This window comes from Trachypithecus francoisi, unplaced genomic scaffold (genome assembly GCF_009764315.1).
Source record: "Trachypithecus francoisi isolate TF-2019V2 unplaced genomic scaffold, Tfra_2.0 Lachesis_group1, whole genome shotgun sequence".
Lineage (NCBI taxonomy): Eukaryota > Metazoa > Chordata > Mammalia > Primates > Cercopithecidae > Trachypithecus > Trachypithecus francoisi.
Window position 1 is genome coordinate 106,630,202 of NW_022681454.1, and position 18,177 is coordinate 106,648,378.

Below are 18,177 nucleotides of genomic sequence, written 5' to 3' on the forward strand. Positions count from 1 at the left end.
ACCAGCATACAGAGGCTGTTGGCTCATTGGCACACTGGGACCTACCCCTTCATACTGATTGTCGGAACAAAATAGGGCATTGTGATTTCATCAGCTCTCACTTTAATGTGTATACACCACTGGCCAACTGTGGTGGTGGATCTTGGCAGAGTCTCTTCCTGATGGCAATGAGTCTGAGGCACAAAGAATCAGGTGTTGTATAGAAAAGAGACAGAATGACGTTTTAAAAGCTGTGGGAGACAATGACTCACAGCACGAACATAGGCCTTACAATCGTCCTAAATTGAGAGCAAGGTATTTATTACCGAAAACAGAGACTAGAGAAAGACATTACATTTGATTACTGGGACGTTCTGGGTGCTCATAAAACTTTGACATGACATTATTTTTCACAATGGAAACTTTTAAGGAAATAAGTGTCTACAAGAGGTGGACATGGACCATGCTTATACAACTTAAAGCTCTGAACTCTGAGAGGCAGAGTCTATTTGTTCTCCCTTCTCCTCATAGCCTCTTGAATCAGACCTTGGCCAATCCAGTTACTCTGTTAAAGAATCATTAAGCAAACCCCCCACCCCCGCCCCACACACACCAAAAAAAAAGCCCTCAGAATATACCCTAGCTGCTTCAGTTGTGTGACACACACATGGTCTCTGAGTAGAGGCTGTACTCTCAGAATAAAGAAAAAATAGTAACCTGAGCATCTTGTCTCTCCCAGGTAATTCAGAATCTGGGACTATGGCCAGACTTCTGAAACATTCTATTCTAGCATCACTCTACTCCAGGAGCTTTGTTACTCTGATGTGACAGGCTTTACCTTATGAAGATGCTACATCTGATTAAAAAAGACATTCTGGGCCAGGCACGGTGGCTCATGCCTATAATCTCAGCACTTTGGGAGACCAAGGCGGGTGGATCACTTGAGGTCAGGAGTTTGAGACCAGCCTGGCCAACATGGTGAAACACTGTCTCTACTAAAAATACAAAAATTAGCTGGGTGTGGTGGTGGGTACCTGTAACCTCAGCTACTTGGGAGGCTGGGTCAGAAGAATTGCTGGAACCCGGGAGGCGGAGGTTGCAGTGAGTCAAGATCGTGCCACTGCACTCCAGCCTGGGCAACAAGAGCAAAACTCTGTCTCAAAAACAAAAGAAAGAAAGAAAGAAAAGAAGACATTCTGTGAGTCTCTTTCTGTTCTCCTAGGTTCCCACTGTCTTTCCCATCAATTCTACAAAACCCACTCATATGAAGTTTCTAACTCAGTTCAGATACATTAGTCTCTTTTCTAATCAGTTTCTTTATGTAAGCAGAGAGGTGGAGAAGCGAGGGGATGTAATCAAGCCTTTCTTTTCCCTCTAGCAATGTACATGTACAGCATTACCTCTTCTCCCTTTACTTTTGTAGTGGAGCCAAATTAGAAGGATGGGAGTAAGTGACTTTGAAGAACAACCTCAATCGTGGTTTTAATCTGGTACTTTGGCCTTCCGTTAGATGTAATATGGTAGTTACTCTTTTCCCATAAGCAACACTAGAAGGCCACATAAACGCCCTGCTTTATGAATAGAGCACTTCTCACTAGAACTTCATTGCAAACTCATGGGCTTGGGTTGATGCTCAGACCTAGTGTATGAAATTGTGTGTGTGTGAAATAAAGGATTTTTTAAGTCCAAGAACAATGTTTTCACCATAGTAGGATTGGGATGCAGTGGAAAATCTTCAATAGAAAGATAATCTATTGCAGCATAGTGGGGCAGCTATAAAAACCTGCCTGCCCAAGTTTTTCTGGAATGTTAACTGACAGCAGGATTATCTATGTGGCAGTCAATTCTCTGGTAGGTTTCAGATTTGTCATGGGCCAGTGATCCAGCCTCATATCTTGATATGATTAAAGCAGCTAAACTGAGATGTTAAAAACAGTGCATTGAACCTATACTACCAACATTTCGTTTTTTTTTTTTTTTAAATGTGGCTTTTTTCCTCCCATGATAAACATTGGAAATGCCTTTAGATATATTTAGCTAATTTTAAAACTATTAAGACATTCACCCTGTAAACAAAAATTCCAAGTTATTTTACAAGTAAAGACAAACATGAACCTAATACCAAGATGAAAGTGCTTTGGAAGCATCATTTAGAGTCTTTTTAAGGTTTATGCTCACTTCCGTATTCTAAGCTGCATTAAGAGATCTGTAATAAATCACTGAATTAAATAATTAAATCAACCAGATGAGCCTCCAATGGGTCTTTCAATTAAACTCAAGTCAATTGTTATGTGGCCTTCTCCTCATTTTAATTATTCTCATTTTCTGTTATAAGGAAAAAAGGCTTATTGCACGGTATCATGTATTTGCGAAGCTCAAAATAACATTTGCATCCTAAGCATCTATTAGTTCTTATAACAGGACCTGTCTTTTCAGCTCATGTCAGATTTTGCACAATTTATAATACATTCCTCCATCAATTGTATCTCATCTATGAACCAACTTCAAGACATGATAGACCGCTCACAATCATTTAACACAGATGTAACAGCTTTCCTCCCCTGTGCTGCCTTCCCCTACCCATTTCTTCCAGTCATGACTTGGTTTGCATGGATTCTTTGTTTTTGTTCACTGCTCAAACCATTCACACAGAATGGAATAAAACTTTATTCTTTTTAAATTCCACACATAAATGAGATGCCGAAAAAGCCCTTGCCATCTCTGACAGAAAAGCAGAGCAGCTGTTTCATGAACGACAGCACAATTAAAGCTAAAATAATATAAAAATAATTTGAAAAAATCCCTTTTACTGTACACTCTCAAAGCAAGAAAGAGAAACAACAGTTTTGTGTTTTTTTTTTTTTTCTTCTAGCCAGAAAATGTGTTTCTATTCATTTGGGCTTTGAAGTTCAGTGTACCCCACATGTGTGTGTATGTGTGGCTATGTGCGTGGAATCTATGCAGTGTAGAAGCCCCTAATCTTTTCATCTAGTTTGCCTAATCATTAAGCTACTTAACCAATTATAACACTATTATGTCACATTGAACCACTTTACATAATTGCTTCCTTGAAATACTAGGAACATTGACACATGTATTTGGCTTGTAAAGGACTGAAGTATTACAGATAATATTATCCAGTTTTTTTTTTTTTTTTTAAAGAATATGGCTCTTAATAAATTGATTTTGAGTTCCAGAGCAAAAGTCCCTTCTAAAACATTTCTGAAGCTGACTTGAAGCAGGGTGAATATCTTCTGATTTGGCCAAAGATATATGACAAGTGTTTCATATCACTTAAAATTTGAGGGATAAGTGTATAGGGGGCCCTTTGTTGTCAACTGTTTTCAGCCAAACTTGCCTTGAAGTTTGTTGTAGTATTGCCACTCAGCCAGCAGAGGGCACTTTACACACCTCTACATTGCTTGGGGAGCAAATGCAGATGATGCAGAAACACAGTGTCCCCCCAATATCAGGAACAGCCCTGTGATTTCCTTTTGGAATTCACAAAAATATCGAAAATATACGCTGTACTATGTTTCATTTGGAAAGTTATGAGTGTGTGTGAAGTCAAACAGGGAGGGGCATACACACCGTCTGTCTCTCGAACTGATCTTCGACTCACCTCTTTTCCCACTGCCTTTCTCCCTTTTCTGGCTCACTGTGGTCCTGGGCCGGGCCTTTTTACGAATACTACACAACCTGTTTTCACATTGTTTGGTCAAGTGTTTATCTTTTCGATTCTGTATTTACTCTTCTGTTCAAAAGCCCGGGGCAACTGAACAAAAGGATAATGCTTCATATCTCATTTAAAAGTGAAAATGACAGTTCAACTCTCAGAAATGCTCTGGGATGGAGCTGCCCCCATGGGACCTGGGCTGCACTGTTTCCATCCTCCCAGGAAGAACCTTGGGGAAGTATTTGCCCCCTTTGGTTTTGGCAAACTCACTAGCCTGAGGCTATGCAGTGAAGATGAAGTTAGTTGAAATATAGTTGTTTACATCTGTTTTCATAAGGATGATTAAGACATCTTTTCTCATGGGGGCTACAGCAGCTGACATTTCTTAAAAAGGCTTTAGTTTCTACAAAAGCATTATTGTTCTAGACGTACACCCTGTGTCTCTTTCATTTTTATCTTTTCTATTGGCTCCAGTTTAGTGTCCATAAAGTTAGAAAGGATTGTGTGTGTGTGTGCTCGCACAGTTTCTAGAGTAAAAATCTTTCATCTTAGAGAAATGTGACACTTAGTAAATACATTTTTTCCCTATGTATTAATAACCTTTGTTTGCCTTTGATTAGTCTCCTCTGCCTCTGGCTTGCTTTTGTTCTCCCTTGTCCTAGAGTTGACAGATAAAGAGGGAATGGGGTCTTCCAGCAGCAGTGCTTGGAGATGGAGGTGCACTCAGTGAGTCCTCACCCTAAAAGGATCATAAACTTACTGGGTTAAATCAACCTAATTATCCCTAAGCTGCCTTGGGTTTTGTGTTTGCTCACGTTTTGTTTTGTTTTAGCTGCACCACGTGTGATTCCTTGTGCCATTTTCTTTTGTCTATTATTTTTCTTGATGACCCTGAGCTATGGCTTCCTCCTCAGTTCCAACACTATTCAGCTTTCGTTGTTTTCCTCATTTTGCCGATGTAGGCCTCAAAGAAGAAATGGCAGAAGAGCACAAGGTAGCTGAGGTACATGAGTGAGGACCAGAAGATGTTCTGAAAGTGAGAGTGACACTGGTCATGCTGCATCCAGTAGAAGACCAGGTAGTTAACCACACAGCCCATCAGCATCTGAGTGATCTGGGACAAGGTGATGAACATGGCAAACTTCCGGGAGACTCGGAAACCTGCCGCCCGCAAGGCATAGTAAGAGTACATCACGGCGTGCACGCCATAGTTCATAGTCATGAACCAACCTCCCCCGGCAACCATGTCTTTGTAGGAGTACCAAGAGTACAGGAGCACAGTGATGTGGTGATACCAGTGCAGGAAGATCAGCTTCTGCTTCCTCAGAATAATGAATATTGTATCTCCTGAAAGACAAAGGGGAAGAAGGTACGTGAGATCTTTGACCACCAATAACGATGACTTACAGTTTTGTAAGAGGGTAGACATCCTGAGCTAGGACTGGAGGGTTACATGGACAGGATTAGAACCCAGGACTGGTACTTACTAGCTCTGTGACCCTGGACAAGTTACTTGTCCTCACTATTTCTAGTTTCCTCCTCCATACAAATGGTGATAATTTAAAAGAGTAGCATGGAATTGCCTGAGGATTAAGTAGAATAATGAGCATGGCCCTCTTCACACCCCGTAGGCAAGCAGCAAATGTTTCTTTCAAGGTATTTCACACAAAATCTTATCCATCATTGATCTGGAAGGGACATTAACAACTATGTTGCCAACTCCCAACTCAACTATACATCTTAGGAAGTATCACCTGGAGGGGACTGGTGACTTGTCTTAGATCATTTATCAATCAAAAGAAACAGACTGGAACTCAGGTGCCCAGCAAAATGTTCTAAGGCCTCTCTAAAGTAGTAAAACCATAATTTTTCTTTGGTACATGACAAAAGGTACCCCTCAAACTTATATCTTTGTGAGCTCCCTGTAAATTACGAAACCTTGCCAAATGGCAGTGAGAAAATCTAAACAAAAGACAGAAAAAGGGGGACAAAAGTCCTCTTCTATACACATTCACTGACAAGGGTAATAGGAATATTTTATACCAGTGAATCAAGTGAGGAGAAATTGAAAATAACAGTTTTCATTTTATAGAATTAACTGAAAAGCTTTCCAGGATCTATCAAAATTTTGTCTAACAATATCCCTTTGAAGGAAAAGACCATCGCTTCTGAGGCAGGGAATTTATATTATGAAAGCTAGAATTATGCTGAGGTGGGTAGATGCTATGTATCTGCAATGCTTCACTGAAAAGTCTCAGGGCTCTGAAAATAGACTGTAGAACATTTATGTAAAATTGGACGAAGAGCAAGCCCAGTGAAAAATACACCCAATTACATTATTGAGTAAGAGAATAAGGGAAGATACACTAGGATGTGGGACAGAAACAGGCTAATGCAGGTGAATGCGTCTTTCTCCTTCCTATCTCTGTGGTTATGAGACATGGGAAAAATTGACATCCTTCATGACGTTTGGTGAACTCAAACCTGGCTTCTTTTTGTGTAAAAACAAGAGTTAGAAGATTCTTTTAATTTTTTATTTGTTTTTGAGATAGGGTCTCGCCCTGTCACCTACATGCCATCACAGCTCACTGAAGATCTCCTGGGCTCAAATGATCCTCCCACTGCAGCTTCAGGAGTAGCTAGGACTGCAGGCACGTGCCACCAAGCCCAGCTGATTAAAAAAAACTTTTTTAGTAGAGATGAGGTCTTGAACTCCTGAGCTCAAGCTATCTGCTGGCCTCGGCCTCCTAAAGTGCTGGGACTATAGGTGTGAGCCACTGTGCCTGGCCCTGGATCTTCTTCTTCTTCTGAAATTTAATTAAGCGCAAAAAAAGCTAGTACTTATTCCTGCCTTATCCCTCATGTACTTCACAGATGGCCTAAAACGCTTGCACCAGGCAAGGTCAAAGCATGCTGGGCTATGGGGAAAGACTTCTAAGGTTCTAATGACAGTGGCTGGAAGGATACAGATGGTGCCCCGTTCCATTCATTAGGAGAGCTATTAGTTTATTTTCCTACTAAACTGTTAAACAGTATTATTTCTTATTTGTTTACAATAGAAAAAGAAAGCTGGCTGGGTGCTGTGGCTCACGCCTGTCATCCCAGCACTTTGGGAGGCCGAGGCCGGGGGTGGGGGGATGATCACTTGAGGTCAGGAGTTCGAGACCAGCCTGGCCAACATGGTGAAACCCCATCTCTACTAAAAATATAAAAATTAGGTTGGCATGGTGGTTCACACCTGTAATACCAGCACTTTGGGAGCCCGAGGTGGGCAGATCACGACGTCAGGAGATTGAGACTGTCCTGGCTAACATGGTGAAACCCTGTATCTACTGTGAAGCAAAAAAAAGAAAAAAGAAAAAAGAAAAAAAAAGTAGCCAGGTGTGGTGGCGGGCACCTGTTAGTCCCAGCTACTCTGGAGGCTGAGGCAGGAGAATGGCATGAACCCGGGAGGCGGAGCTTGCAGTGAGCCGAGACTGCGCCACTGCACTCCAGCCTGGGCGAGAGAGTAAGACGTGAGACTCCATCTCAAAAAATAAATAAATAAATAAAAAATAAATAAAATAAAATAGAAAATTAGCTGAGCATAGTGGCAGCCACCTGTAATCCCAGCTACTCAGGAGTCTGAGGCAGGAGAATCACTTGAACCCGGGAGGCAGAGGTTGCAGTGAGCCAAGATCACGCCATTGTACTCTAGCCTGGGTGACAGGGTAAGACTCCATCTCAAAAAATAAATAAATAGGAAAGTTGTCAGTTGTCATATTTCTGAACTTACTATCAAATTTTTGTTGAAGTCATCTTCTCTCTTGCAAGATGCCTGATTTTTATGGTGTCTATAAATGTCAGGCAGGCTAACAATGATGGATGCTGATGGTAACACTCATACTTAAGGGATAAAACTGGTGTCAGGAGACCCGGGGTCTACTTCTCAGTGTTAAACTATGCTATTTTTGTGTGCCTGTCCGAGATCCACTGTTGCTGTATAATTACTACCCTGTGCCTCCAATCCCTCTGTCGACAATAACGTAGACACAAGCAATTCCAGCTACCTTTGTTCATAAAGAAGGTAGATGTCTAAGAAACTGTATATTTAAAACAAATTGAGTCATTTATAATTGAATAGATGCTTTTATGAGTCTGTTAGCATTAACTAAAATATAAATCCCCACACAATTCCAAACATATTATAATAAATTTGTCATAAAGTGATATGCATTTCATCCTAATTCTTTAGTTTAACTCTATCATCACTTTTATATTAAAATTTTATTGTCTAAAGAATGATTAAGAAAAACCATATTAGAACGGGCCAGTGTGGGATGGAAAGTGGAAGGTACAATTCTGGAGTTAAGAATGGCTTTGTGTTTCTCCTGTCTGGAGGTGAGGGTATATCTCAGGTTTATCTGAGACACACTGGGTGTTTCTAGTTACTTTAGGGAGTGGAGTGGAGTGGAGGGTAGGAGGGGAGAAAACATGTCCCAAAATTTCAATGACAAAATTAACTTAAATTTGCTTAGGAGTTTTTTCCAGAACACATATGCAGGATAGTGGGTGCAGGAATGAAACTGAGCGTCTCGCAGCAATGGCTCTGGAGCTGATCAGTAGTACCATTCAATGCTCTATCAGGGTTACTATCCCCAAGACTGCTGACCCAAACAGTAGTAGTTTCCCTCAAGCAGGGGGAAACTGGTGGGGCTCCAGAAGAGCTAACCAAGTCCACGCACGGTTTTGGATATGGCAGCTGAGATGCATCAGTCATGCCACTCTAGTAGGTACAAATTATTTTTCCTCTGGGGAAACCACATAATGTCACATTTAATTTGTCATGCGCCAGAGTCATGCCAAGTGAAGGTAATTTCAGGCTTTCCAGAAGCTACAGAGTGACCCAGAAATGTTAACTATCAGAGGAACTGTGCATTTGAGTTGGTCAATCAGTCTTTCTTGTTCAAATGTCCTGTTGGCATAACGGGAAGGATGCTGGCCAAGTACAAGCAATGGGACTTTAGACTCTTCGACGTTTCAGTCATGTCATTTTAGCTACCTCCTGGCTCATGTTTTCTTTATCGTGATTTCTCTAACCTTTGGTCCAACTATTATCATGGAAGAGTCAGCTTTCAGGCAGGGCATGGTGTTCCTTATACCCAAGTGTCCCTTCTTAACTACACCTTTGCAGCTGTAGGAAAAGCAACAAGCATTTGGAAATCCCCAGGGTGTTCTTGGCCACCAAGAGACACAGAGAGGCTACTCTGTGTGTGTGGTTTGTGACACACAGCTGAGTCCCTCTTCCCAGAGCTAGCTAGAGTGCTGCTGAGTCAGAGCTTCAAAAACAATGACATGCTCAACTGAGCAAGGACCTGGGCTCACAGCAGATATTTCCAAGTTCTAACAAAACAAAATCTCAGCAGGTTTTAATATAATCCAAATAGTAGGTGCTCAAAGATTTGGCACACAAAGCAGGTTAGTAGCTCTCTTCCTCTCACTTGTTCTAGTGGCCTGAAATCCCATAATTCACTGAAATGAGCACACGGTTTTCTGCTGAAACAGAAAGTTCTTCTTGCTATTTATTAAGAGTTTAGTGAAGGGAGAGTTAGTGTGGAATGAGAAGCATTTCAGTTGGGGAAGATGCAAAAGTTCTGGAAGTTGATGGAGTGATGGTTGCTCAACAATCTGAACAGTATGTATATTTTACTGCAATTTAAAACAAGAGTTTGAGTTTGTGGGAGCTGGGGGGATACAGTTTCAGTATTGTACATGGAAGAACTGTTTTTTTCCTCACAAGATCTTTTCCTTTTGGTGCTCATAAGAGAGTCCAGAGTCTTAGAATATTGAAAGGTAAAATTTGGGACCTAAAAATAAGAAAAGTTCTAAATAATCCAAATGGGTAAATCTCTCAATAGTGGAGACAATAATAGTGGAGGCAAGATTTCCCAACTACACAAACTGCAAAGAAATTTAACCTCCAAAATACATGGGAAAAAAAGTCATCCAGGCAAACATGTTGACTACGTAAAGACCTAGGTCTGCTTCTCTTACTGGACCTGCTTGGGGTCAGCAGTTAACCTCTGAATGGTCATTGTCAGAGGAGCTCCAAAGTATTTGAAGAACAATATCCCATATTTTAAAATGTAAAAAAAAAAAAAAAAGTATTCAGGGCATGAAAATTATCTCTAAAAAGGATTTGAAACTGTATGAAGAATTTGTGTTATTAATTAACCTCATTAAAGAACTACGTCAAGATTAGAATATTATTTTTCCCAACACTTCAATCTCATATTTTAACTACAGAGGGATCAATTATTGGATAATCCACAAAGGACTACTTCAAGTTATTGTGATGAATGAGTCCTTTCCAGGGAAAGGGATTATCATGCTGGCAGCACACCACTCCTGTTGACTGCAAATAGGAGACTGGACTATGGCTCCTTTGGGGCTCAAGAGGGAAAACTGTGTTCAATTACAATGTCTGCCATGAGGCTGAGGGGAGTGGACATTTGGGCCTGGATTAAATTAAGACAGGTGATATTAAGATCATCAGCATCAACACAACCAAGATAGAGGATGAAAACATGAATACCTCTGGTTGCTACACTAATAGGTCTTCTCTAGGTATCCTAAAAGTCAGGAGGACAGAGAGCATAGGTCTGATTATGTCTTTAAAGGAAATTCATCACTATAGATAGCTTGAGGTGGCATTTCAATAAATTATTCCTCCAGAAGGTAGAAAGGACTACGTTTGTTCTCAAGCACCTCAAATACAGCTGCATATAACTCAGAACACAACACAGACGAGTATTCCTTGCAGGGAAAAGGCATTTCTAGAAGAAAACACTGAGGCTGCTTCTTTGCGATCTGAGGCTTAAAGGTCAGACATATCATACCATTTCTTATTAAAAGAAAAAATTTGGGGGGAGGTAGTAAAAGGTAGAAATTGTTGAAGTGTTCAGGGGAAATCACATGTTTCATGCATTTACTACATTTCTGTAGCTGTAGTCGGGCCTTTGTCAAAAAAGATAGGGGATTAATAAGGTTACTAAATAGCATAAAAGTCAGAGGGATGTATTTCTCAACTAAAATAATTCAAACTTTAATAATGTGTAAATTTATTTTAAAGAAAAAAAGCCACAGCCGGGCACAGTAGCTCATGCCTGTAATCCCAGCACTTTAGAGGCTGAGGAGGGCTGATTACCTGAGGTCAGGAGTTCGAATCCAGACTGGCCAACATGGTGAAAACCCTGTCTCTACTAAAAATACAAAAATTAGCCAGGTGCTGTGGCACACACCTATAATCTCAGCTACTCGGGAGGCTGGGCAGGAGAATCGTTTGAACCCGGGACGTGAAGGTTGCAGTGAGCTGAGATAGCACCACTGCACTCCAGCCCAGGCAACAGAGTGACACTCTGTCTCGGGGGGAGAAAAAAGAGTCACAAAACCCTAAGAGTAAAGAATACATGCTCATACTCTCAGATCAACCCCAGTTTGAGAACAAGTGCTCTGATTCAGAAACTCTATGAATCAAAGCAAATTAAAATATTCTCATATAATTTTAAAATTCCCCGAAATACCTCTTCAGATTTTTCAGGCATTGTCTGTAAATCCAGGGTGAAAACCACTTCTTTAGCCTATGACTTCATACCTAGTGGTACCAATACCTCCTGGGGCCTGGTTCATAAAATCTGTATTGTAAAATTCCTTTTAGATAAAGTTGCCATTCTATTTCAGCCGGTGCTTAACATAAATGCATTGAATGAATGACTAAATGAATCCACACTAATGCATTTTAGCTTGAGACCATTTTCATAGGCTCCGTGTGTATAGGCGTATGTGTGTCGGGGAGGCGTGCAGGCGCGCACATGCATGCGGTAGTTAACTAGTTATTTTGGTATCTTTGTACCTCTGCCCCTCTTAGAAAAGGTTTTCAGGAAAAATTTTCTTCTGTTGTTCTTCCCTTGTTTTTGACCTGGGATGACAGTAGCTCAAACCAACTGTCATCTACTTGTAAACAGCAGGTTTCTGGCTTCCAGTGGAAGGCGGCTGGGTTGCGGGCCTGCACACATCAGACTCTTCCCATTCTATCTGAATAGACATGGGGCATGAACAAGGAGCACCTTACAGAGACTGCTCATAGCTTATATTGCAGGTGGTTTGTAAGGAAAGTATAACCTCGATCTCCCTCTTTAGGAGAAACAGGTGAGGGGACAATACATATTAGGTTGGTGCAAAAGTAATTGCGGTTTTGCCATTGAAAACCATGGCAAAAATCGCAGTTGGTATCTTTTGAACTAAATATGTATAATTCTTACTTGCAGGTAAAAAAACCCCCAGAACCCCAGAGGGTGACCAGGTTTGCCTTACCAGTTTGTACCTGTACAATCTGTACCAGTTTGCTAGTATTACTCATGGATGTACTCAGAGCTTATTGTCACCACTAGATCTCTTTCTGTGTAAGTAAAGACATTTTCCTGGAAAACTGTGCCCACATCAGCTTCTTGACTTTACTATTTCTGCTAACCTGTGCCACACTTACATTCAAGACCATTAAAGAGTTGAGGGAAAAAATATAGAAATCTACAAATACAGCCTGTATTTTCTATTAATTTCTAAAAGGTAAATTACATTCCCCTTCCCTAAGGCCAGTCTTGATGATTAAAATCAAACACCACCAGAGCCCAACCCTTAGCATTTGTTAATGAGAACATGAGGGTCCCCAAATGAAAAGCTTAATTCCTAATCTGAATCCTAACTCTACAGATGAAAGTATGCTCAGATACGGGACTTGGAAATAGCTGTGTTGCTCTTTTTTCCCCCATATTTTAATATTAGCTCAGCTCAGTGGGCCTTTTAAAGGGGGCTGTGTACATTTTATAAGTCCCTGGAGGTATATTTTTAGTAGAGCTCAAAAATCAGCATGTTTGGTATAAACTATCTGCTGTTAATATGCACAATGTAAAATTATTTAAAAGGAAAGAGGGAGTGAACAATAGAAAGCAGAAGTCAGTCAAGAACTCAAATTCATTCACTGTAACTTTCCTGAAACCAACAAAATAGGACCTTCAAATTGTTCCTTTGCTCACTAAATAAATATTGTGGATATGTTGCTACAAAGAGAGGGAGAGGAAATGGAAGAAGATACTCACCTAGTTCGGGTGCTTTGCTTAGCACAAATGCATAAGCCCAGAATTTGCTGACAGGTCCATTGTAAAAACTCTGGTCACAAACTGACTGCTTCAGGCCTTTGGTCATCAAAACGTACACCATATAAGCACCAGTTCGAAGAGCACCGAATATACTTCATAATGAAAAGAGAAAAGAAACAGCATTTAGGAAAATAGTTTCACTTCTCACATTAACCATATTTAGAAGACTGGTTTGCCACTGGCAGTAAATAGGCATAAGAATCGTAATCTTTGTATTTCCTTGAAAGCATCTAAAAATGAGCAAATACAATGACTCAAGCACTTTATTCTGAAACCATACATGATACCACTTCCTCTTCATCAATGTTCCAAAAAGAGGTCATGAGAAAGGGTAATAGATTCAGGGCAGGATCTCATGAAGAACGCTGGTGACCTTTGAGTTTCAGCTTGGAAACTATTCCTCGGAGAGCAGATGGGTGTGGCTGCAAACTCTTGGAATTACCTCACTTTTGCCCTGTGCCAGGTCATTCTCCAAGTTCCACTGGCTCTACTTCCTGAAAACCTGTTTCTCTTTAAGCAAACTTTTCCTCTACTTCTGGACTTGCCTTACCAGCCTAGGCTTTTTGGACTCTCCTTGGATTTCTCCAGCAGTCTCCAAATTGCTTTCTACTCTCTGATCCATCTTTCTCAGAGAGTCAGAATGAGACTCCTTCAAAGCTTAGCTCTGTCACCTCCTCCAGGAAGCCCATTCAGGCAGAGACAAGTGCTCACCCCCTGAGCTCCCTAGCACCATGTGCTAATACCGCCCCAACACTGCTCTTCAATGCTCTGTGATGTGTTTATCTCCACATAGGCACAGGTGCTCAATACAGATTGTTGAAAAAGTGAAGAAAAAATAAATTTTTTAAATCAAGGAACTGGTAAGGAAACAGGAAGTTCTGGAACACATTAGGCTCAAGAAACACAACCTGCTGTGGGAAAGCACTTGGCAATGGGGACAAGCAGCGCTGTTACGAAGTGAGCCCCGTAAGTTTATATCCCAGAGTGTGTGAACCACGCCCGGGCTGAAAGGAGAGCTGGAGGACCATGTGGGGAAGATGGACCTGCTTAGCCTTTTCTGCCGCAAAGGGCAGCGTCTTACTCTAGAAGTCCATTGAGAGATCAATGAATGAACGAACAACTGTTGAATTGGGAAATGGAGACTTCTTTTCTCCTCAGAGGCACTGTTTTTTATTTAAAATATCTTATTTAGAGTTGCTTTAGAATAAATCATTCCACTAGGCTAACCTGTCCAGAAAGCATGCATCTGCCAACTAGAACTAAAGGTCAACTTTGTACAGAATCAAAATAATGAAGTTTAATTCCTGGCAATTGCCTATTAAGTTGAGTCTTTGTAAGTAGCTTCTCCAAAGGTATGAAGACTCCATCAAACGGTGTTACTCTTTCCAGTGTATGAAATTGTCCTGCAGAGGATTACTGTCATTTTACAGATATAGATCTTGTTTAATCCTTTAGTGGTTTTTCTCTGCACTTAGAATAAAAACCTCAACTCCTTTATCAGAACCAACAAGGCCTCTCTGCACTGCCTCTCTCTCCCCATTCTCCACTCTCACCTCCTGCCATTCTCTTCTTGCTTGCTGTGAGCCAATCACTCCAGCACTTTCAGACACTTTCAGTTTTCTGCCTCAGGACATTTGCATTTCTCCCCTGTTCATAACAAAACTGGCTTCATTTTACTTTCTTATCTCAAGGAAATGTCTCCTCCCAGTGGAATGACCTAAGTCTTTACAGTTCATTATCTGTCCTAATTTGGGGATGAAGGGTTGATTTCATTAGTAGCATCAAGTAATGGATATTTTTCTGCCTTATCTGAATTTTTTTTTGTGTACTGTCTTTCCCTCACCAGATGATGGCTACTTTTTTTTTTTTTTTTTTTTGGCAGAATCTTGCTCTGTTGCCCAGGCTGGAGGGCACTGGCATGATCTCGGCTCACTGCAACCTCCGCCTCCCGGGTTCAAGTGACTCTCCTGCCTCAGCCTCCCAAGTAGCTGGGACTACAGGTGTGCACCACCATGCCCAGCTAATTTTTTTGTGTTTTTAGTAGAGATGGGGTTTCACTATGTTGGCCAGGCTGGTCTCAAACTTCTAACCTCGTGATCCACCCACCTCAGCCTCCCATAGTGCTGGGATATAGCCCAAAACCCTTCCTGTTACTCTACTTGCTGTTAGACTATGTGATGCACACATGATCAGAGTAGATCCAAAGAATGTATCTTTGAAATAGTTACTATCCTTTCATCCTTTTGGGTCTCAAAAAATCATTGTAATTTATTCTCCATTTCTAAGGTATTCACACAAGTTCATTTATTCTTTCAATGGTCAAATATTTATTGGCATGATTTTAGATGATGGAGTGAAAAAAATCATTAAGCTAACTCTGGCTAGTGGGTGGAAGACTTCAGAGGAAGTGGTATTTGAATTAAGGGCAAATCGGTATTCACAAGTTTGAGGGCTAGGGTATGGGGAGGTCACTTCAGAGCACTGTAGAACTGAAGGTTTTGATATCATGGTGACCTACAATATTGCTGACAGCAAGTGTATAGCACATATTATTGTCCCATATCTGGACATGTGCCTCATTCCCTAAGCTCTGAACAATAAGGCTGACTCAGAATAGAGGACAGTAGCACTTTTCAGGGAAACCGTCAGTGCCAGCCATTGGGCCCATGTGTCTGTGGGCAAAGGCGCATTGTTGAGATGTGACAGTGCTACTACTGCTGGGGAGTGCTGTGGGGGCTGCCTGGCCAATGGGATAATTGTTATTTGTGGGGAGCCACTAGCTCCCCCCCGGCACATTTCAGCCTCTGCACACTTTGGAACCAGGTGGTTTTTATCACAACAGTGTCACACTGTAACACTTTATCAAAATTCACTTTAGGGTGAAGAGACTTTCCTTCCTCCCTAAGTTACATTAGCTTGAGAGGCAGTGTGATGCAGCAGGCAAATATGCTGCTCTGTTCTGCTACCCTGAGTCCTTACTTAGGCTCACAGCAGACGTTGCTAATCAATCTCAGCACTCTTTCTGGCCATCCCTGAACAACACATTGAAGTTCTCAGTGACTCTATGCCACTGTCAATAGATCAGAGTTACAAATTGAACCCTTTGTACAATAGGCTCCAATCACAGCCCAAACCCTTACTACTAACAGTTTTATAATTAGCCAAGTTACTGAAGAATCTTTTCCTCTGAAATGAGAGTAATATCTAACATGCAAATTCATCTTATGAATTTTGTAAAGCAATATAAGTAAGGTATTTAGTTAGCATCAAGCCTCTGATGTATAGGTGCTCAACGAAACAGTTTTCATTGTATTACTCTTCTTACTCTATTACTACTTGTATTATTATTATTGCTGATTTACTTTGGCTAACCCTCAATGTTGAAAATCACCTTCCTCGCTGATCTTATTTTGTCAGGTAAGAGAGATTAAGGTTAATTAACCCTAATTCAAAGTTAAGGAAACTGATTTACAGCTAATTCAATTTGCCACATTGATTGTTCATATTATTCCTATTGCTATGAGCATTTTTATTTATATACATTTTTTTCTTGGACAAGTGAGTCTCTAGGAGCCAAGGATGGCTATCATTCTCAAAGCACTTCTCAGGTTTCCAGAGGCCTGCTCCTGGTGTGGCGACCCCAAGGAGGGACATCTCCTGCAATGGGGTTGCTCTTTTGGAGCAGTAGAAGCTGGCCAGAGTGCGGGGTCAAGGAGGGACAGCCTGGGCAGTCCACATCTGGTGGGCTCAGTCTCCCATTTCCTGATCCTGACTCTCATATCCACAAAAGGTAACCATGCACCAACTTTCCACAAGTGACAACTAGCAAGTTTACAACAGGATGTGAAATGAGCACTTTCCATAGAAAGGCTTGAAGGAGAAGCTGTTGGTATAGAAAAGCTTCTGTTTCAAGTGAAATGTATCTTTCCTTCACATGATAAAGATTATTCTAAATCTAGAGCCTCAAACAGGCTGAGGGTCTGGACCACTGTGTTGAATGAAGGCAGATGATTACTACGTCACATGCCTTTTCCCAGATCTATGGTCATACTTTAAAAAAAAAAAGAAAAAAAAAAAAGAAATATACCATACAGGCTGGGAGCGGTGGCTCATGTCTGTAATCCCAGAAATTTGGGAGGCTGAGGCGGGTGGAGCACCTGAGGTCAGGAGTTCGAGACCAGCCTGGCAAACATGGTGAAACCCCGTCTCTACTAAAAATACAAAAATTAGCCAGGCACGGTGGCACACGCCTGTAATTCCAGCTACTCGGGAGGCTGAGGCAGGAGAATTGCTTGAACCTGGGAAATGGAGGTTGCAGTGAGCTGAAATTGTGCCATTGCACTCCATCCTGGGCAACAAGAGTGAAACTCTGTCTCAAAAAAAGAAAAGAAAAGAAATAAAAAGAAATATACCATACATATCATTTTTGTCAAAGCCAAATGAATCAATGGAATAGCAGAGAGCTCTGTGGAGGGAGCAATATATATTTCTGCTCCCTCTGCAACATCAGACACAATGTAGCAAGGAGATGAGGAGGTGGGGATCACCATCCTGATTAGCTAAGGTGCTTTCTTCTCAAACTCCTGCACTGGGTTCCTAATCCACAAGGAGCCTGTTTCCTGATCTCTAGCTATTTGCCATGGGATGTCAGGAAGGGCCAAAAATATCCATTATACAATTAACTGTAATACTTTGTGGGTGGGGGAGGGTACCTTCTATTTTGTACTGTGTACATCTCTGCACTATTTATTTTTAATTTTTTTTTAAGCAATAAGATCTTGTTCTATTGCACAGGTTGGCGTGAAGTGGCTCAATCACAGCTCACTACAGCCTTGAACTCCTGACCTCAAGTGATCCTCCTGCCTCAGCTTCCTAAGTAGCTAGGATTATAGGCATGAGCCACTGTCCCTGTCTATTTAACTATTTTAAAATAAGCACATATTAGATTTCTTTTTAAATGAAAATGGGGGGGGGGGGGTCTCATCATCTTGCCCAGGCTGGTCTTGAACTCCTGGACTCAAGCAACCCTCCTGCCACAGCCTCCCAAAGTGCTGGGATTATAGACGTGAGCTACTGCACCTGGCCCAGATTGATAATGTTTAAAAATCTACTTTAAATAGATGCCTGGCCACAATCGATGCAATCACAATGCTACCAGCTTGTGAGGCTTTCCTAGTGAATTTCTAGTGTGATGTTGACATATAACACTAATCTCTAATCAGCCCTTGGATGACAAACTGGCATTAGGACTGGTGGAGGAAAGACTGTTTCATGTATTAAATCAACACATATTTAGCACCCACCAAGTGTCAGATATTACAGTACTCA

General features: G+C 41.2%; 1 protein-coding gene across 5 annotated transcripts in view; it reads right to left on the reverse strand.

Moving 5' to 3' along the window:
• Positions 1–279: 279 nt before the first annotated feature.
• The window catches only part of ELOVL6 (ELOVL fatty acid elongase 6), a 157,905-nt gene continuing 140,007 nt past the window's right edge, over positions 280–18,177 (reverse strand). For 2 of the 5 annotated variants that reach the window (XM_033215002.1, XM_033215001.1), the window contains exons 4-5: positions 12,790–12,941; positions 2,623–5,002 (exon numbers count right to left, since the gene is read on the reverse strand). In XM_033215002.1, coding sequence (XP_033070893.1) covers positions 4,578–5,002; positions 12,790–12,941 — 577 coding nt within the window. In that variant the 3' untranslated portion in view covers positions 2,623–4,577. Of the gene's footprint in view, positions 5,003–12,789; positions 12,942–18,177 lie in introns of all 5 variants that reach the window. The other 3 variants (XM_033215003.1, XM_033215004.1, XM_033215000.1) reach the window with 2 other exon arrangements.